At 46.6% G+C, this 22156-nt stretch overlaps 1 protein-coding gene across 3 annotated transcripts in view; it reads right to left on the bottom strand.

Annotated features, from left to right (window-relative positions):
* LOC135804640 (uncharacterized) overlaps positions 1-14846 on the bottom strand; it is a 67922-nt gene extending 53076 nt beyond the window's left edge. For 2 of the 3 annotated variants that reach the window (XM_065318556.1, XM_065318557.1), the window contains exons 1-12: positions 14484-14846; positions 13804-13866; positions 11339-11493; positions 9945-10003; positions 9421-9671; positions 6806-6910; positions 6379-6533; positions 6171-6229; positions 4145-4395; positions 3147-3251; positions 2680-2834; positions 2472-2530 (exon numbers count right to left, since the gene is read on the bottom strand). In XM_065318556.1, coding sequence (XP_065174628.1) covers positions 2472-2530; positions 2680-2834; positions 3147-3251; positions 4145-4395; positions 6171-6229; positions 6379-6533; positions 6806-6910; positions 9421-9671; positions 9945-10003; positions 11339-11493; positions 13804-13866; positions 14484-14604 — 1538 coding nt within the window. In that variant the 5' untranslated portion in view covers positions 14605-14846. The remainder of the gene's footprint in view (positions 1-2471; positions 2531-2679; positions 2835-3146; positions 3252-4144; positions 4396-6170; positions 6230-6378; positions 6534-6805; positions 6911-9420; positions 9672-9944; positions 10004-11338; positions 11494-13803; positions 13867-14483) is intronic. The other variant, XM_065318558.1, reaches the window with a different exon arrangement.
* Positions 14847-22156: the final 7310 nt, after the last annotated feature.

The following is a 22156-nucleotide window of genomic DNA, read 5'->3' as shown; positions in this document are numbered from 1 at the left end:
AGGATGCAGCCATGGCTGACCTTCATGAGTTCGGTCTGGGGCTGAGAACCTTGGTATTCAGCTGAAGAAATGGCCGCGCGGGCCCGTCAAGAGTGAGCGTTACTGAGTTTCCGACTGATGAAGAAGCAGCAGCTATTGCAGACGAGGCTGATGAATTATCAGATCGCTGGAGAGCAGGGTCGCCAAAATGGAGAAGAGTGATGCGAGTGCTCTAAATGTTGTTCCATACCGATTAGATTCGCTTAGACTCCAGTGGCCTGCCACATGGTGATGTTTTGGTGCGAACCCTAGTAAAATAAATAAAATAATAATAATAATAACTTGGAATATTTCGGACTACTCATTTGGAGAACAGTGCAGGCTCTTTGAACCACGGGCACGACTCTTCGCTCGCAACGCTATGGAATCTGACAGTTCTAGGTCCGGGAGCTGTTCCCTGTTTTGTCACTTGTCACGGTTGTGCACTCATCGCTGTAGCATAAAATAATGAGGCGGGAGCGGAAAACTAAAATTTTCTTTCTCAAAGCACAATCACCGGCACCGGCAAGGAGAAACGCACGTTCTCTGACTAGATGACTGTACAATACGACTGATACGAGTGTAGTACATGACAAGTCCGTGTGTTGACTAGTTTTCTGAGTCTTGTGTCAGTTGTGACTCGAGTCTTGTTGTAGATACTACCCCAGCACGGCAGTGCGGGAGTAGTTCCGTCTGTGATGAGTTTGTTGACTGCACCACAGCTAGATAACACACTGCACGCACTGCATGCACGCAGCGCACAGCGCGTAGAGCTATAGAGGCTGACGGAAAAAGTCCAACTCGGAAACGGCTAAAATACGGTATAACGTCGAGGTTTACCGAGCTGAAAATCACAGGGTATGTAGTGTTTGTAACACTGAATCGAATGGTCTTGGTCCGAAGAAGCTGCGACAAACAGTTCCCCAATCGAACGCGCTCCGAATATGGCCATTTTTGTACACAACTAGATGGTGTGGCTACCTGGCTGCACGCTGTGACGTCATCACCTGGATCTTGGTGATGCCCGCTCAAATTCGCACATGTTCGATTGGGCGTATCTGACGAACCATAAGCCGCAGCCTCCTCGGACAAAGACCATTCGACTCAGCGACTCGAACTCTACGGACTGTGAAATTTAAATTTTTCACCGGACTTCCCCTTTAAGGAAAAAAAGTGCTCCCAGTTCACAAAATTTTAGATTCTGAAGTGTATGCACGCATACAAAAATGATGATCTATTACATGTACAAGTATGTGTCCAAACAAGGCCGGTCTAGGCAGCTCGAGATAGAGTGCTCCGGCAATGCACAAATGTGCAGAGCAGTATACACACACACCACAGTACACCACACACCACAGTATACACACATACACCACAGAGGCACACTGTGTAGCTGTAGCTTTAAGTTTCACACATTTCAGCAATTGTCAGACAGCAACGGTTGAATACAGCCTTTCGCCTCTGTTCTGTGTGTACAAGTATTTGTACGTGGCACTAGTTTTCAGCAGGCGTGCCGGTATCATGTATATAATAGGACTTGCACATTGGTTTGTACTGTTTGTCTCTGTGGAAGCCTATGTCATGGCAAATATGACTAATTTCATCATGTTAATATGACAATAGCATAGAAGTCGAAGTGACAGCCAAAAGGTATCGAGCTGTGATATGACACAGTCCGACACTATAATATTAAATTTTATATAATTAACATCTTTCCTCACAAGCATACGCAAGCAGCAACAGCTGAGCACAAGAGTTTGAGTTAGGCTGTATGGGGCTGGTGTTGAACAAAAGGTGTGAATTGATTAGAGCACGGGATGCCACGAGCTCCATAACAGAAATCCGGGACATGCGCGTAGAGTGCCGCGGGCTTAAAAGCGGAAAATCTGAGACATGAGCGTGGAGTACCGCTGGCTCAAGGAGTCAAGCGGAGAAAATGCCAAGGACATGGCCAGAGTATCACAAGGTAGTCAGTGGGAGGAGTGAAATTACGCCCAGCCCTGATAGCAGATTTATCACGGAAATGCTTCGAAAAAAATAGATAAAAGGATTGTGTGATTCAGACCGTGACATATGACACGGAAGATGAGGTATGCGAGGGATGGAGGGGAAACTTTCCGCCGCCCAGAACAACTTGAAACAAAAGATGTGCGTGAGAGTGAGCATGCAGAGACAGTTTAAGACACATCTGCAAAGACACGTCTGCATGCGTGGGTGCCAGTATGTGCATGCGCGTGCAAGCAGTGCAAAATATGCGCAATCGCGGCAAAGTGTGCGGACCTGTTTGTTACATCACCTGTGAACCAGCATGAATAACATTAAGAAGAAAGGGCCAAAGGTTTGAAAGTTAATCTCCACCCGAGATTAACAACATTACTGCGCATTAAAATAACACAATGTGTCTATGTTGTAGCCCGGCTATATCTGTTTAAAAAAAAGAAAAAAGGACTCACCTGTCAGACATTTGCACACGTGATCCATCCCAATAGCCCATGATGACATCAGTGTTTGGCTGTGCATTACAACATCACGTAAACAGACGCTGGTCATTTCCCCACCTCTTTACTTGCAGAAGAGATAGTGCATTGACATCCGGAAATGGAATAGGGGAGGACTATCATCGTTTCCTACATGATTGTTTACTTCTATCATGAAACTCACCATGAACATGTCATTTGATACACCTAGCGCTAACCAAGTGTTTGTTTGCATTCCTGTTGTCCACTCGAAATCCACAACACCTCGTGACACGTTCACTGTGCCGACTAGCTTGTATGTACATGCTGAGCCAACACAGCCCGGCGGATCCTCATGATCTGCACACACACATATACACACACACACACACACACACACACACACACACACACACACACACACACACACACACACACACACACACACACATGTATTGGCATTCCCATGAAGACACAGATACTTGTACACATGTAAACAGAAAAAGACGTTCCTTCTGATCATTCGAAAGCTTAGGTATCTTCTGCAGTGATGGCAATAAGACACAATCACTCCACCCATGGGCCAATCTGGCAGTGACTAATGAGTATAAAGAACGCATGTATAAATACAGTAGGTAAGCAATGTCCAAGAGAAACCTTCATGTTACGTACATGTGATTGCCGGTGTGGATGTTGTTGTAGCAGTGGTGGTTACAACTGTGGCATCACTTGTTGTCACAGCAGCAGCTACTGTACTCGTTGTTGTTGCTGCAGGGTCTATCAAAATCAGAGAGGAATCAAGATCAAGCAGAAACAAAGAGGACAACAAAGGAATTAGTACTTAAGACAGGCAAAAGACTCTACCAAACACAAATGGCATACCGGTGTGCGTTTGCCAACAGAATCTACGGTGAAGTAGTTCTGACCAGTTCTGTGTACACGCACATGTATAATATGTGCCACTAGAGCTACGCTATCATTAGAATCCACCAAAGTGATATAGAATGACCAGACAAACTGCCGAACTGAATCCAAAAGGTCAAAACAGGCACGAAATCTAGATTCATTCAGTTCATGTGCCAGTGTATGGACTATGTGTATGCACTACACCATTTTTCTGATTAGGCTTGGCTGTGAAAACAAGAGGCTGTGAATTCTGGAAGTAAAAATGCAAGTTTAGCAGACGTGAGATCAAACAAAGTTCTCATAGCCACAGGCTTGCACTGCATGCCTCATACGGTATGACTCACAGTGATCTCCAGAAATGACGACGCCAACAAAAATACTGCCCTGTCCCTAACCAAGCAGAGTTACACACTCTGGATTATGTACTCTTGCCATCACGAATACACATGCTTGGCTCTCATTTCCCGCACAATTTAAACCTATCGGACTCCAAAACAGGGGTTTCTTCTCTTAAATCTGCCACCAAATAAAGTAACTAGCCGCGTGACAGTTTTGCTCGTCCCCAAATTCAAAAAGAGAAGACTGCAATGTATTAAAAGTGGAAAGAATGCCGTCCATGCTAGGGAAGATGACGAAATGAGTGTTTCCTGCGACATAAAGCTTTCTGCAGGCTATATTGGAAATAATTCTGGTGGGAGCAGCTCTTTTAAAAAGTCACATTCACTGTGGTATATATTTCAATCTTCACAATCCACAATACTCACTGCAGTTGATGGAAATCTTTCCACTGGTCACGGTTGGTGTGTTTGGGTGCTTTTCAATATTCAGAGCTATTACGTTACCATATGCAAAAATCAAATGATGGTTGCCTTGTAGCGAGATGTCTTTGGAATCGGATGACGTGCACTTCCTGCTAAACTTTATTGTGGTGACTCCATTGATTTGTGATCCACTGAACACACTGGTTTGGGATTCATCACTGTCCACGGGTGGAAGAAAGTAACCTGTAGCATATCTATTGGAAAAGAAAACAATACACACATTGCTCCACACAAAGCCTCACGGGAGAATTTCAGGAAAAAAAGTGCTCCCAGTTCACAAAATTTTAGATTCTGAAGTGTATGCACGCATACAAAAATGATGATCTATTACATGTACAAGTATGTGTCCAAACAAGGCCGGTCTAGGCAGCTCGAGATAGAGTGCTCCGGCAATGCACAAATGTGCAGAGCAGTACACACACACATACACCACAGAGGCACACTGTGTAGCTGTAGGTTTAAGTTTCACACATTTCAGCAATCATCAGACAGCAAGTTGAATACAGCCTTTCGCCTCTGTTCTGTGTGTACAAGTATCTGTATGTGGCACTAGTTTTCAGCAGGCGTGCCGGTATCATGTATATAAGGCCAAAACAAATAATGACCTTGTTTCCGGTCGCCCGACCGGGTCACTTTTTCCCAAATTCTGAAACTTTTTTTTGGTCCCAAATGTATACAAACGGTGGCAATGCCATGTGCGCAAGTGCACTCAACGAGTCATAACTCAGTCAAATCTCAACCGAATTCCACAATCGAAACACCTATAAGGTAGCAGAGATTCTCAGCTGTCGGCTCGAAAACCTCCGGGGTCGATACGAGCTAGAATAACGGAGCTGGAAGGACTCAAACTGTTTGCTTGATTTCTCAGGATGTACGAAAACAGGAATACACCACATGCTGTACAAGAACAGTGAGTCAGTCAACTTTGACATTGACCCTTGCCATGATAATGTACAATGTACATGTGTAGGTGCTCTTGTCCATCAATACCACAACGATTGAGGAACCAAAAAAAGTATCCAAAAAAAGTTTCATTCCGGCCGACCGAGTCTCCTTTTTGAGGGGTTGCCGACCGGAAACAAGCCTATTTTTTGTTTTGGCCTAATAGGACTTGCACATTGGTTTGTACTGTTTGTCTCTGTGGAAGCCTATGTCATGGCAAATATGACTAATTTCATCATGTTAATATGACAATAGCATAGAAGTCGAAGTGACAGCCAAAAGGTATCGAGCTGTGATATGACACAGTCCGACACTATAATATTAAATTTTATATAATTAACATCTTTCCTCACAAGCATACGCAAGCAGCAACAGCTGAGCACAAGAGTTTGAGTTAGGCTGTATGGGGCTGGTGTTGAACAAAAGCCGGTGTGAATTGATAAGAGCACCGGATGCCACGAGCTCCATATCAGAAATCCAGGACATGCGCGTAGAGTGCCGCGGGCTTAAAAGCGGAAAATCTGAGACATGAGCGTGGAGTACTACTGGCTCAAGCGGAGAAAATGCCAAGGATATGGCCAGAGTATCACAAGGTAGTCAGTGTGAGGAGTGAAATTACGCCCAGCCCTGATAGCAGATTTATCACGGAAATGCTTCGAAAATGATACATAAAAGGATTGTGTGATTCAGACCGTGACATAATATTGTTATTATAGAACACGGAAGATGAGGTATGCGAGGGATTGAGGGGAAAACATTCCGCCGCCCAGAACAACTTGAAACAAAAGATGCTCGTGAGAGTGAGCATGTAAAGACACGTCTGCATGCGTGGGCGCCGGTAACTGTTATGTGCGTGCGCGCGTGCACAGTGCAAAATATGCGCAACCGCGGCAAAGTGTGAGGACCTGTTACATCACCTGTCGACCAGCATTAATAACATTACTGCACATTATATTATAATACAATGTGTCTATGTTGTAGCCTGGCCATATCGGGGGGGGGGGGGGGGGGTAAGGGAAGGACTCACCTGTCAGACATTTGCACACTTGATCCATCCCAATAGCCCATGATGACATCAGTGTTTGGCTGTGCATTACAACATCACGTAAACAGACGCTGGTCATTTCCCCACCTCTTTACTTGCAGAAGAGATAGTGCATTGACATCCGGAAATGGAATAGGGGAGGACTATCATCGTTTCCTACATGATTGTTTACTTCTATCATGAAACTCACCATGAACATGTCATTTGATACACCTAGCGCTAACCAAGTGTTTGTTTGCATTCCTGTTGTCCACTCGAAATCCACAACACCTCGTGACACGTTCACTGTGCCGACTAGCTTGTATGTACATGCTGAGCCAACACAGCCCGGCGGATCCTCACGATCTGCAAACAAACATACGAACACGCACACACACACACACACACACACACACACACACACACACACACACACACACACACACACACACATACATGTACATATGTATTTGCGTTCCCATTAACACACAGATGCTTGTACACATGTACAGAGAAAAGATACGATCGCTCCACCCATGGGCTAATCTGGCAGTGACTACTGACTTTAGAGAATGCCATTACATAATAATTATTACAGTAGGGAAGCAATGTCCAAGAGAAACCTTCATATTACGTACATGTGATTGCCGGTGTGGATGTTGTTGTAGCAGTGGTGGTTACAACTGTGGCATCACTTGTTGTCACAGCAGCAGCTACTGTACTCGTTGTTGTTGCTGCAGGGTCTATCAAAATCAGAGAGGAATCAAGATCAAACAGACACAAAGAGGACAATAAAAAGCAACTCGTAATGAATATAGGTAAATGATTCTGCTAAACACGAATGGCATATGCAATTGCCAATAGAATCTACGGAGGAAGTAGCTCCGACCATTTCTGTCTACTTCCTTCAGGGGGAAAAACTTCGTGACTTTTTCACATGACTTTTCAAAGAGTTACTGTGCTCAACAAAAGTGCTCTATTGGAAGAGAAACACTTCAACATGCTCAATGGATATGTGTACAATATCTACAAGATCTATTGATGGGAATAGAGTCTCAGTCTGAGTCGCCATCGCTCGATTCATCACGGCTGGAACCAACCAAAGTGGCAGGTCGATCGACGCATTCTCGCATGTCACGGAGCAGCTTCTCCGTGTCACTGATCGTCTTCGCTGTTACAAGTATGTGATTTATACCAGTGCCTTCCCTAGCATCTAGGTGGAGACCGCGGTGGTGCTGATACTCTGGTATTGCATTGGCACTCGAGAATGCCCCAGAAGGACGCGTACAGGCAAAGCCAAATATTTCGCATTTTTCTCCGCGTTGCAGTCGTGCCATCATGTCACGACTGCTGCGACGAGATCTCGCCTGTTCTCCTATGCAACCAAGGAGAGGTCGGAGTGGAGGCTGCTGAAAAAGGCAAGATCTTCCACGTTGAGGTATGGGCTCCGCGGTGGCTGACCGACGACTTCGATTTTGAACTTTTTAGTTTTGCTGTGCTGCCCGAAGTGATGAGTGTCACATCTTTGCGTTAGGAGTTTTAATATCTTGCCGACCTGTTCGCACTTTGGCTGGTGTTTTCGGGGATGACGCAGATTTCAAAACGCTAGCTGTTATCCCTTTTACACTCTTCTTGCTCCTCAGTGCCATTGTCCTGCTCTGTCTCATTCTAAACCCAAAACTGGCAACGACGAGCACTGAGCGCAGTGCTTTTGTTGGCAATGTGCCTGGTGGACAAAAATGCAAAACAGTGTCGCTTCCCCTGGTTTAGCACGGCATATTTTCCTTGCAATGATTGTCGGCTTTCCAGAATGTGAATCATGCCTTCCTACGGTTCGGAAATGTCATCTGTTGGTGTTTCAGGCCGACAGAGCCAGGTTTCCAGAAGGCAGTTGGCGACGCACCTACTACAGAGACCGACAGAACAGCAGAGAAAATTAGTGAAAAAAGTCACGAAGTTTTTGTTTCCGGAGGAAGTACATGACAATATGCACCGTAGTAGAGCTACACTATCATTAGAATCCACCAAAGTAATATAGAATCACCAGAACTGGACTGAATCCCAAAAGGTCAAAACACCATATCTGGGTTCATTCGGGGCTGGTGTATATAGACTCCACTTTTTTCTGATCGCGCTCGGCCGTGAAAACGCTTGGCTGCATATTCTGGAAGTAAATGAAAGTTTAGCAGACATGAGATCAAGAACAAAGGACCAAAGGTTTACAAGTTCCCCGCAGTTGCCCAACACACTATGAACCATCAATATAAAGCTTATAATTGCCAGTGCTGGACAACTACGGGCAACTTTTTAAAACCATTGGTCCTTTCTTCTTAATTTTAATCCATGGCTCTCCATCCGACTTGAAGACATGACGTTGTGCAAACGAGTGCCATATAGTAATAAAAGGACTTGAGAACTTGGGCAGGCAGGCACTCGGTGTTTCTAGTTGATTTATTTTCGATTCGATTTATTTGTGTTTCGATTTATTTGCATTTATTTGGCACGGCTACGCGGACGCTACTAGTCGCGTACCCTTATGCAGATCGGTCTACTTTTTGAGTGCATGTGGTGTCCTTATTTTGATGCATGTAGATTAGTGCAGTACGGTGGCTTTGTTTGCGCTGCTGAGGGTGCGCTGTAGGTGCACTTGTACGTGCACGTTCGGCTGAGGAGAGCGTTTGGGCTTTCGCTTGCGCTGCCTGGTTATTCGATGTTTTCCTTTTCTGGTTGTTGTTGTTCCTTCCGTGATGAACGGATAGTCTTTCTTTCTCTCTTGTTTCACCTATATTCATATTTCTTGCAATGTAAAATATCACCCCACTGGTTTGTGTGAGCTTGTAATCGGTTGGACCAAACATGAGATCCACCAAATCTCAAAACGGCCACAGACTTGCATCGCATTTCTCGTACGGTACGACTCCTGATCTCCAGAAATGGCGACCTCAACCGAATTTCTGCCATGGACCAAGCCAAGCGGAGCTGCACACTCAGGATTATGTACTTTTGCCATACTGAACGCACATGCTTTGCTCTATTTCCCCTCCAATTTTGATGGTAATGATCCCTGCAGTTTGTGCAATGAGGATATCTCTACATGACTGCAAAACAGGGGTATCTTCTCTTAAAATCTGCCGTGAAGCTTTCTGCAGGCTATACTGGAAATAATCATATTCCGGTGGGATTAGCTCTTTAATTTGAAAAAGTTACAATCCCTGTAGTATATATTTCAATCTTCACGCTCCACAATACTCACTGCAGTTGATGGAAATCTTTCCACTGGTCACGGTTGGTGTGTTTCGGTGCTGTTGAATACTCAGAGCTATTACGTTACCATATGCAAAAATCAAATGATGGTTGCCTTGTAGCGAGATGTCTTTGGAATCGGACGACGTGCATTTCCTGCTAAACTTTATTGTGGTGACTCCATTGATTTGTGATCCACTGAACACACTGGTTTGGGATTCATCACTGTCCACGGGTGGAAGAAAGTAACCTGTAGCATACCTATTTGAAAAGAAACAAATTGCAGTGGGCCGAAACTTCGCTAGAAGACAAAACTATCAAACAATGTATTTCCACTTAAAACTCCATACATTGTGTATGTGATTCATACAAGACACTATCCACAAGCAAGATTCACCACTTGTGAATCGACATGGCGTGTCGGGGAAATGATTGAAGAAAGTATGGACAAGGGGAGTTGCACTGCACCACGCAGGTGTAGCCTGGCAATTTTACATGGCTTTACAGCAATACAGATTTAAAAATGGAACTCACCTGTCAGACATTTGCACAGTTGATCCATCCCAGTAGCCCATGATGACATCAGTGTTTGGCTGCACATTATATCGTGTAAACAAATAAGTTGGGCCATGCAATTATTTCCACTTCCTTTCTTATGATGAAGAAAGGAAAAGGACAAAATGTTACGAGTTGTGACAAACTGTCCACCAACGTAACCAGATATTTTCCTTCTTTTCCTTTCTTCATCATAATTATATTGGCTCACCGTCCGAGATCAACTTCCTTTCTTATACGCTTAAAACGTTTATGGACTTCACACAAAGTAGGGAAGTAAGGAAAGCCATTCCATCCGGTTACTACTCACTTTGCGTAAAAAGAAGCGGCACTGAGTCTTTTAAAATAGATACTGAGTTTGTTGAGTCATGTGCCGGTATTGATGTATTGCGGGCTAGTCATCCATCGTCAGAACAATTTACTAGGGGAGAGCCTGTCCTTTTATGTCAGCATGAAAGTGAGTGACAATAACTTTGCATGTTCAAATAAGCAACGAGAAGTACACTAGTAAGCAAGCAATACAGCCTATCCTAAATGAGTAAAGCAAGGCAGATAAGTGTATGCACAGAAGTTATTACAAACATAGCTAGTAGTTCTGCTGTACGGGTGCTGGCACCTTCATTGGCCATTCGAACGCGGTATTGATCTCTGGTTGGCGCTCACTAATTTCAATGGCTTCTCTGATTTTTCTTTCGGTCGTCCATGTCTGGACTCGGATGGAGAGCCAAGGATTAATTTATAAAAAAATAAACCGGTTAGTTGTAGAACGTCAGTACCGTCGGTCAGTGCCGTGCAATGTTATCGCATGAGCTGATTGTTTAGTAAATGTTGGTGTTAGTGGACATTATAGCGTAACTTGTAGTTCCTTGGTCCTTTTTGTATTTTTTATATATTCATCCATGTCTCCATGTCATTGCGCGAGTCGCAAGGTGAGTTAGATACGGAGGGGCATCGCCGTATTTTTGCGAATAGGAATCTGCATAAATACACACCTTCTCTGGCGCTAGAGCAAAAAACTATCTTAATTTCTGTGGTGCCTCCTTTGCACCATGGCCGGTAGCTCGGCTTGCTTAATTAAAGCTCGTAGCTGTAGTGATGAGGCTGTTATGGCCGAAACAACTTGCTGTCTACTGCATTGGGTAAATACGCACCCTCTGCTGTCTATATGTCTAGCGATCACACTGGGGATTGCCTGTCACTGAATATCTGCAAGCATTTCTGTAGACATTTAGAATACCATCCCCAAGAAATGGAACGAAATGCTTTCTCATTTTGGTGAAAGCCATATATTGGACTAACGGTGTGTATGGTTAGGGGGGGGGGGGGTCCCTCCACTGGCAATGAAACACCTTAAAACACATAGTTTCACTCACCATGAACATGTCATTTGATACACCTAGCGCTAACCAAGTGTTTGTTTGCATTCCTGTTGTCCACTCGAAATCCACAACACCTCGTGACACGTTCACTGTGCCGACTAGCTTGTATGTACATGCTGAGCCAACACAGCCCAGCGGATCCTCATGATCTGCACACAAACATATACACACATGACATCCATATCTACACCTGATTCTTCTTCTGGTAAAAAAAACTCCAATGCGACTCTGTGCCCATGGGTAGGGCCATCAGTATGCTTGTCAAATCATTGTTGAGGACACATGGACCGGTGTCCACTGCTGGGGTCCAGTGAATCGAGTTCACTGCGCATCTCAATCCGACAGTTCTATATCACTGTGCACCTGGATGACACATGTCTACAATAACTAACACAACCACCAATACCCAATTCGCAGGCACAATCTCAGCAAATTACACAAACTGTGGAAAAACACACAGAACAAGCTATTCAGTTTTGGGACTGAGGTTAAAATGCCAAATCAGAATGTAAAGGTATGCCAACTTCACTGCAGGCCCATGACTCCATCACTACTACTTCATTCACAAACTATCAAACACATTCCTGCTTCACTGTCTCTTTACTGCATTTGAAAAAAATATCAGTGAATATGTCAGTACGAATCCAGGCCAAAACACACAAGGGGTGAAAAGACTACACCTGTTGTAGTAAGCGAAGAAGATACACTCGCAACATTGCACTGCCAAGATCATCTGAGTCACTGTAGCTAATGTGGTGAGACTGGTGTGTGAAGAAGGAGTGATGACAGCCATGGCACTAACCCAGTAGAGGACTTCACGACTTCGTTGATAACAACTAGCCAGTAAAAGTGCTTTACTGGTACAGGGCAAAAGGCAACAGTTATCACTGCTGTGAACAGTGTCCAAAATCCTCCACACGTGACCCCGGCCACTGTAACAGCTGGATGCCACTGGCAAGCGTGAATTGCCTCGCAAATTCGGCGATTGTCTCGACACGTGACACTTCCTTAGCGAGAATGAATGGTGCAACGGTAGGGCGTTATTGTCGGTGCAATGTGTAGTGTTGTCTCGCGGAAGTGCTCTTGAAAACTGCCCCGCATATATCACTCCGTCTCGCTCACTTTTTTCTCGCCACGCACTAGCAAAACAGCAGATGGATCACACCCTGAAACTCACACTGACTACCCTGCATGCCCACATCATCTCCATGCACCGCACTCAAAAAGGCGTTTCTCTTTTGAGTATGGATGCGAATGTGTTTCTCCGGTGGTTGGTTGGCTGTTTGGGCACAGATGTGCTGCATTAGGATGCTAGTAAGTAGTAAGGTATGGTAAGGGATACCATTGATACCTTAGAGGGTGCCTGTTATCAATCATGCTACAGTCTTCATCACTCCTGGGCACTAGGTCATTGATCCTTTAAATGTGTCTCATTCACCTTGCCTATATGATTGCAGGCCTTCTTGATGCTAAATCCAAGAAATAATGAGTTACTCAGTACCCCTTACCAGGGACATGCTAACAGCAGGGTGATGGAGAAAATCAGTACTCGGACCTTTCCGGAAAAGATTCTACCTATGCCCAGTAGAATACATGTGGGCTTTGCGCAGCAAAGCCTAGTTAGCCCATGCACACGCATGCTGGTGGTGGAGTGCTGCGAGTGCGTGTCATGTGACCACCTCGTGATTAAGCCGTGTGCGCCGTGTATGGCCTGGCAAAATGTTATGGACAATCGTGGATCCGGCGTCTAGTTATTTGGAGACGTGTTTTGCGGAGCTGTCTTTGTGCGAAGGAGCATTCTTTGCAGTTGCAGTTTCTGTGTCAAGTCAAAGTTTTTTGCAAGTCAAAGTTTTTTCTTCCTTCCGAGGTTTCCCCTTTTCTCCGTTACTTGCGGAGATTAATATGAGCACCCGACGTGTCGCGACCCGCAGCATGGCTGCGCGAGCTCCTCCTGCTGCTGCAGCACCCCCTGCTCCCCCGACCCGCAGCATGGCTGCTCGAGCTTCTCCTGCTGCTGCAGCACCCCCTGCTCCCCCGGCAACGCCGGCTCCGGCGCCTGGGGCACGATCATTAGGCGTCCCTATGTCTATGTATATGTAGAGACATGGGTATACATTTTTGTGAGACGGATCATCCCTTGCGGTATAGCTGCTGTAGGGCTGGATGAGCCCAGCTTGCCCAATGTGGGTTGTAGATTGATTGACTTTGGATGGACTCTTTGTGTCATACTCCACTTTGCCATAGTTGAAAAAATACCGAACAGCTACCGATATCCTTTTCTCATGATTGCCGTGACCATCACACTCCATTATTCACCCCAGTGTCTGGAGATATGTGGATTTTGTAGAAAGAAAGAAACCACCCCAGCTATACACAATCCTCAGAAGGAGAACTGTCTTCTAGCAGGGCAATGCTAATCGGCCCTAGCTATATTAGTATACACTGTAGATGTGACTTACACGTGACAGGTGCAGATTGGTCGGATGTTGTAACCGCTGGTGTACTAGTAGTTGTGACAGGGTCTAGCAACAAAAGAGGCAGGCAGAACCACTACTTAGCACTGATATCTGACAAAAGAGGAGTGGAGTTCAAGGGGTACAGGGTCCAATTCCAGTACACTACCATCCATAATGATCCATTCATGATGACTTTTGTTCCCAGTGTTTCTTCACTCACTCACTCACTGACGATGATGACGATGAGAATCTGCAGATCATGTACTACAGTAATGATCAAGCCGCACTACCATAATCGTTGGCAAGGCTTTACGAGTGATTGTGTCCGTCTGTGTATTGACTAGGGCCTCTTCGTCATTGTTCGTGCCTTATGCTCTGCTCGACAGGTGCAGGGTACTAGTACAGTCTTGCTTTCGCGCAAGGCCTCGTTTCCCCATCTATTTGGCTAGTCGTAAAAACAGTGAGCAACGACAATGGAAAGCAACGGACAGTAATCTCCAACCCGGGGTGGGGGTGGGACAAGGGGGGGGGGGGGGGGATCACTCGAGTAGAGTGACCAGGATTTCTTGAAAGATATTGTAGACATTCATGGTAGGACAACACCATATTTGCCATGTTGCAAAGATATCCCTGAATGATTATTATAATTGGTCACCGCAAAGCCGCAGCCTATCCATCCTTACCTCCTTGGCCATATGCGCTATTTAGTAGTGATGCAATGAACAGCAGCAGCAAACGGGGCAGCACCAGTGGCGCTCTCCGCACCGCTAACGGTAACGCACGTGGCGACCCTCTCAAGGTCATAATGAAAATTTGAATTGACGAAGAATGTTCTACTTTGTATTACTCCTTCCTTGACGGTCCGCTTGCCACTAGGCTGCTAAAACAGTAGCCTTCCAAACAAAGGTCAAGGATATCGTCATCCTACATGTATCTACCAGTATCTATTCTGAGACCAATAACTAGTCATCGTCGTCAGGAGAAATCAACGAACGGAATTGTATCTTCTTCGTCGTCCCACCGCCAGTTCAAGTGTTCCAGATTCGAAGAACGAACTGAACGTGCACACGAGCAGTGAATTTTTGGTGTCAACCCATCCATGCCTAACGCCTGGATCCATACATAAAAGTGTAGGGGAGTGTCTGCTATGCATGCGGCATTACATGGACGATTCTGCGATCCGCGATCCGATCCTCGGTGGCTATTACGTCACCCGTCGAGCATAGTGAGCGCACTGAGAGAACCAGGGAGTCGTATAACTACAAACCCCGGTTTATACGACTCCCTGGAGGGAACTAAACTCTAAAGCCGAGAACGCAGATCTTGCATCGCACATTCGAAGTGTCTCGACCATCGCATGCCTGGTTTCCAAGCAAATCTTCAAAAGTGGGCGCAACTACATGTATCAGTATGGTATGCGGTTCACATGACCACAGAGTCTCGACGCAGTCGATGTAGATCTACGCAGTGGACGTGGACCCTGGACGGTACGTCATGGTGCTTTTAGATCTTTACTAAACTTCTATTGGCAGGCTTTAGCCTTTACTAGCTTTAGTGTTGATCAGCTCTAAACCAAAGTACATAGCCTATGCCTATGGCTATGACTATTGTACCTCCACTACTGGCACTAGGCTCTAGTACGTGCATACTTCAAAGTCAATACTAGTACTCTGTAGTGATCACGGTGTGTGTTCTTGATGACTTGGACAGCGGTGTCAGAGAGCCGGGTCTGTCATTATTACCAACCAGGTCAATTACCGTCCTTGCTCAACCAGACAAGCAAGAGACCGGGGCCGGCCAGGGCCAAGACAAGGAGTCTCTTGCGTCTGGTAGGTGGTGGTGTCTGGTACGGGTGGTGGTCGTGTCTGGTACGAACACTGCATACGGTAACATACTGTCTGCCATGCTACATTGACAGTCAGAGTAGGCTTGTTGTAGACATCATTCCAGGCTGTACTGGTGACAGTGCATGCAGTGGTGTCCGCAAGACGTCATGCCCTGACAGTTTACACTGTACTGGCATCAAGCCGCCAGACTAGCCCGCAGATCAGATTCAGAGGATCTAAAATCTTCATCTTGCCCGTTACATCGCAGGTGTCGCAATAACTTCGATCTACCGTTTGTCTGAGCTAACACTCTCCCCTCAACTGCTCCTTCACAGCGTACATTTCCGTTCAACGACACGTCATTGACCCCTGGAACACTCTCCCGGCTTCCCTATTCACCAACCCGCCATCCCTAAAGTCACTGAAGAGCCTTCAAGTTTTCAAGGCAGATGCCTTCAAGTTTTCAAGGCAGATTTGCACCACCATCTTCGCCGTAGTCATTGACTTTGGGCCACTGACTCTTTCCAGCAACAATTATCACTATCAGGATCATGCATTCTCCCCTTCTAAGTAGCTTTTATGTGCTCTTGTCCTCCACCCCTGATCACCCCTGATCATAGTTTCAGATACATCTTCTGCACTCCCATCCTACTCTCGGCACAGTACCTGGAAGAGGCATTGAGGGAGGGGGGCGGGGGGTGCGAGGTAAACAATGCGTCGACAATGATGTGACTGATCACCAAGGAAATGGCTGATAATAGTTCCTTCTATGCTATTGAGCGACAGCAGGCTTGACAACTCTCTGCCAGTGGTAGCACTGAAGAGTAACAGTGAACAGATATCCAAGCAACCGGGTATAGTCAATTTCCGCGAGACTCTGGACAGCTAGCTGTTTCGACCATGGTAAGTCTCGTCAGCCAGCCGAGCCGATCGAGCGCAGACGAAGCTTACCAGAAAGAGTGCTAAACCATGCAAGCCGAGGCGAGGGAGCGTTTTACTCGATCTCTGGACAGCTAACTGTTTCGACCAGGGAGTCATATTCGTATACGACTCCCTGGTTTCGACCCTGTATTTCATGATGATAGCTGACCGCCTTGGTGACACTCAATGATTATGTCAACGCTAGCAACACACACACAGGGGCATCACATCTCCGCCTCCAGTGGACCACCACGAAATGGCGAAATCCAAACAGCTTTAATAGCTCTCTTCTGGGGGAAGAGGAGGACGTGGGCCCTGGCTTCGCCTGTACAATGCCATAATTGCAAAATCTGGGGACTGATGGAGGTTGCACTGCAAGGAGAAGCTAAAAACGCCTTCGGACTTGCACAGACGACAACTACGCGATCGGCGCCTGTTCGGAATCACGGATCAGGTATTGGGTAAGATAATCCCGCCGTCATCTCCAACCAGGGCCTGTAATGCAGAGCGCACCCAACCACTGAGTGTGACTCTCACACACCTTACCGTCCACTGTTTTCCATGCTGGGTCATGTCAGACAGTCTTTATGCCCAAATCGGCCTAAGGCTAAGACGGCCCGCCACACACTGCACTGAGGAAAATTGTAGTACCTGTACTCGTACTCACGTCGAGATGTCATCCGTGTGCGTGGATGTGGTGTGCGCTGGTGGAAGACGGTTGGCGGTTTTGGAGCTCTGGCTGACGAGGAAGCTTGGTGAAATTCCTGGAGGATTGTTCGTGGTACGTTGCAAGTTATTCTTCGTTGTGCTAAGTTGTGCTGAGTTCCCTGCTTCAGACCCTATTCAGGTTTCTCACCTATTTCCTGGAACTAACTATGCAGCGTTTTCACCGTCCTTTGTCCACACTCTGTATTTTGTAGGTTGTTGCCTCACAGCCCTAGTGGCCCGTTTTTAAAATTATCCTCCTAGCCCTAGGTCACGGCTACTCTGTTTATTTGGCGTTCATGATTTTTTGGTGGATTTTTGCCTAATCTTCTATCTTCGCATTTGACTGGACTAATTTCATTTCAAACAGTTCTTAGGCTGTCGAGAGGCTACAGTTAGTGTGGACCAGTGATGCGGAATGCCCTGTTGCAAGTCGGTGTTCACTCGGGCGGTGCGTTAGGTGTTCTTGTGTAATCACCAGCATCCATGTGCCGTAAGCTGCTCCCATGGGCACAACTCTCCTAGTTTGAAACCAACCCGACAGCCGTACAGGTAGTGATGCTTCATACCCTTCCTCTGCTTCTTCTTGCCGAACAGCTTCGCCTTGGAGTTACAGCATGGATGGTGCGATACAGTGTATCATGTTTGCTTCATGCTGAAAATCATGATGCGGAGAGAGATGAAATTGACAATAGCAGCGATGGCGGCGAGGATAACTATGTGGAGCCGGAGTGGCACAACCAAACCGGGCCAACTTGGGCGGGGAAGACCAGACCCTCAGCTATCAGCAGATACGTGCCCTGAAGCAACGCGCCTGAGAAGGGATACGTTTGATGATCCAGAAACTAGCACCCGATCAACATCAGCAAGCCAAGCCTTGACTTGAGTGACTACAGCACCTTCTGTAGATCATGATTGGCACGGCGAGTTCTGGAGGTGCCATCAACTGGTACCGCCGGTGGCCATGAACCTGCAACTTACGGTGGGGTGGCATGCACCCTGTTGCTCAGGATAGGCAGTCTTTTCCACTTGCTCCTGATTCTGCTCAGAACATTCCTGGGCCAGATCATGGACAATCCCGCTTTCAACAAGTCCTTGGAATATAATTATGATGATGAAAAAGAAGAAGAAGGACAGAATGTTATGACTACCTGTCCACCAGCGTAATCAGATCTTATACAGTCAGCGAGTGCGACAAAATGGCACAAAACTGACAAGGAGTACTGAGCCATTCGGCAACCTGACATCTAGCTCCAACACTTCTCCAAGGCGCAAACCAACAACCTTCCAACTTGGAAGGCTCAGGTTCGGAAAGGTCCAAGAGGGGAAGGAAAGCGCAACGAAGAAGAGCACGAGTTACGCATCACGGCAACAAAGAATGCCGAAAGTTACTGGATGATGACTAGTAAGACTATTGGACATACCGGCCTTACTACAACCCGATGACACAAAGCAACAGACCACCCAACTTGGGAGGCTCAAGTTTATGTAATAAACGTAGAAAGGGGAAGCTAAGCGAATGTCTCAGTACTCCTTGTCAGTTTTGTGCCATTTTGTCGCACTAGCGTACTGTATAACATCTGGTTACGTTGGTGGACAGTTAGTCATGGCTCATATTTTGCCCTTCTTCTTTTTCACCATAATTTAGTTGGCTCACCATCCGAGTTGAATATATGATGAAGTAAGTTGTCAATTGCAAGAAGGCATACTTCAGAGTTCCGCGTGGATCAGTCGACAAGGCCTTCGTCAATCAGCTCTGCAGACATCCAAATAAATACATTGTATGTGAAACCCCGAGGCGAGGATACCGAGTCGCTATACTGCTTCTCTATCCTTCCTGTTGTTGCGCTGCCGAGAACAGGGGCTAATTGCAGTGGTCGACAGCAGAGCGGTCACCTTCGGCATCGGCTCTCACTCTGGAGCAACGACCAACGAGGATGAAGCACTCGTGGAGGAGGACCGGTGCATATGGAAGACGTTGAGTGACCAGTGGTAGAAAGTGTGGCTGTGTCGATGAAGCACGCCAACTAGGACGGAGCATGTCTTCTGGAAGGGTCCATGATATTTATGAAGCACTGCGTTACTTTGGATCCTGCATCCAGAGATCGTAAGTCTGGCACTCTGAAGCCGCAGTGGCCGACGTCGTCACCCTATCCGATGGCACACAGGCATCCGTCCGGCAGCTTCTACAGGAAAAAAACACCCAGCAGTGCAGCCGGCATCACACGAAGCACAGTTGGAGGGGTGCTATGAGCAAATTCACCACGTAGATCTACGTCGGTATGACTCCACCACTGGGGAATTGCTCGAAGACGTGGCAACGCATTGTGAGGGTTCCGTTGGCCCCACAGGTCTTGGTGCTGCATATTGCCGACAAATATGTTCCGCATTCAAAGGAGCTTCTACAAATTTGTGTAACACCTCAAGGCTGGCACATCTCCTGGCAGCGCCAAAGGTTAATCTAATCCTGTTGGCTTAGCTCCGTTTCTAGCTTGCCGGCTGGTGGCGACCAATCGCCGTCGGGGAAGGGCTGCAGAGACTGGCCGTGAAGGCAATTCTAGGTTGTGGGGCGGGAAATCCAGGAGGCGTATGGTTACATCCAGAAGTGTTCGGGCCTCCCTGCGGGAATCGAGGCGGCAGTACACACTATGCAGACCATTAATTATTTTATGAAGAGCAGTCTACGGATGGCATTCTTCCAGTGGACACGCGGAATGTATTCAACGGTGTCAACAGAGCGGCTGCACTGCACTGTTGACTGTTATATCCATCATTAGCGATCAATTTACGTATTTTACAGTCAATCAGCGCGGCTGTTGGTGGGGGGCGGTGGTGAGTTGGCTTCGCAAGAGGGCACTACACAGGGTGATTTCCTTTCAATGGTGTTTTATGCCTTTGCCACACTGCCTTTGGCGCAGCACCTCCTAGCAGATTGTCATTCCATTGGTCAGACGTGGTATGCTGATGACTCCAGTGGTGGAGGAAGATTGCAATGACTGCGCTTGTGGTGGGACATTCTACAAGAAAACGGTCAAAAATATGGCTATTGCACCAACTCGAAGTAGACTCAACCAAGACTGATGCAAAGCAATGCGCAGAAAACAGTCGAAAATGGATTGCCGAGTTGTGCCGCCACACCGTGTTTGCACATGCCGCCTATGCTGCTATCGGCCATGGTGAATCTACGTGTTGTGCACGGTCACAGTCTCCCGGGACTGCTGAACCTCTCTTGACGATATCATAACAAATGAATCCTTGGCAGCGGCACTAATAGGGAGAGAAACCCTTACTGGTGAAGAGCTAGCATTGCTGCACCTTCCCACGCGCCTTGGCCGGCTTGCTATCTTGCATTTCCAGTGGATTGCGGCTTTTGAATTACATGTAGCCTCGTCTCGATCCGTAACCGACCTCCAGGTAAGGGAGATGGTTAAAGTACAGTCAGTCACAAACACACTACTACATGTAGTACAATTCAAAAGTGGAGAATACACTTCAATTCAAATACTAGTAATCCTGGGAATTGAGTTACTTGTACAATTAAAAAAATAATAACTACTATTGATTCATAAGTGAATGCCACGCATTTCGAGCATGGAAAAAAGAGCTTCAGAAGCAAATGTGGACGGAAAGATAAAATGACAGGGAAGACGGCTATGAATGCAAAATGGCAAGGTTTGTTGTAATTAAATTGTCAGTGCCAGCTGAACACACAAAGAAGACCCATGCAAGCTAGAGCATAGGAGACATCGAATAAAAGAAGAGAAAAGAGCAAACAAACCCGCCTACATGCCAGCCAGAAGACATCATCAACATAATACCTGGATGCGAGCTACAAAATAAATCCTACACAAGAAACGTATGCACATATTCCATTTAAAATAGGGGGGGGGGGGGGGGAGGGACAAGAATGTACACATACTTTGCCTGCAAAATGTATCCCGACACGAACAAGTGCGCAACAAAAAAAATGAGTTCAAGAACATGTACAAGCACATTGTTTGTATGCGCTACGACCCATCAAGAAGCCAGCAATAGGTCAAACAAAGTAGCACATCTATACTCTCAAGCATGCACATTCGCCGAGCACACATCCAGTGACAAATGCATCTCAGTTTTCTATATAAGAATATGTACACAGTGACAGACACCATAAAGAGACTTCAATGCTGTCCCCACCTGACGTGCCACCGCTAATTATCAGAGTACGCGGGTGGTGGTCCAAGCAATGCATCCGACGGTTGTGGTGCCGCAAAAAGGGTTTGCGACGTGAGACCGGACGGTGCCACGTTTCCGGCTGAACTAGCAGAGCCTCCAGCCAGTGTTGCCTGCACACTGTCCAGCTGGATGCTCTCGGCTGGTGTTGGTTGAGAACTTGCGGGCAGCCCTGCTGCTACAGTGCAATCAACACTCTCCGTGGCCATCGGCACATCCAGAGCAGCACCACTCGCACATGCCGCCGTTACGTCCACAGTAGATGGCTGACTGGATGGACTGGCAGTGCTGGATAGTTCCGCTGCCTGTGATGGGGATGATGAAGAGGCTAGAGAGTACGGCGGTGGCTTATTGGCGCGATACCAGTCACTATTCGCCATCCATTGGCTTTGGTCACCATTTCCAGGAGGCAAGAAAAACACTCCATTTCCAGAATTTGCTGGCAGCAACTCCTCCTCGCTCTCTTGGCCATCGCCACTGGTACGCTGACTGCGAGTATTCCTGTTTCTGTAAAATGCTACTGGTATGAAACCATCACCAGTGGCTTGCCGTCTCCGAAGGTACGAACAGCAGCACACAAGGATGATCATGGACGCCCAAATGAGCCAGAACCACTGTGATGAGGCAAATTTGGCATGGGAATGGTAAGTATCCAGGCAGCAGGATCTTGAACCACAGCAAGTATAACCCCA

This window comes from Sycon ciliatum, chromosome 1 (genome assembly GCF_964019385.1).
Source record: "Sycon ciliatum chromosome 1, ocSycCili1.1, whole genome shotgun sequence".
Classification (NCBI taxonomy): Eukaryota; Metazoa; Porifera; class Calcarea; order Leucosolenida; family Sycettidae; genus Sycon; species Sycon ciliatum.
Note: the sequence above shows the minus strand (reverse complement) of the source record. Positions and strands in the feature narration are given on the sequence as shown.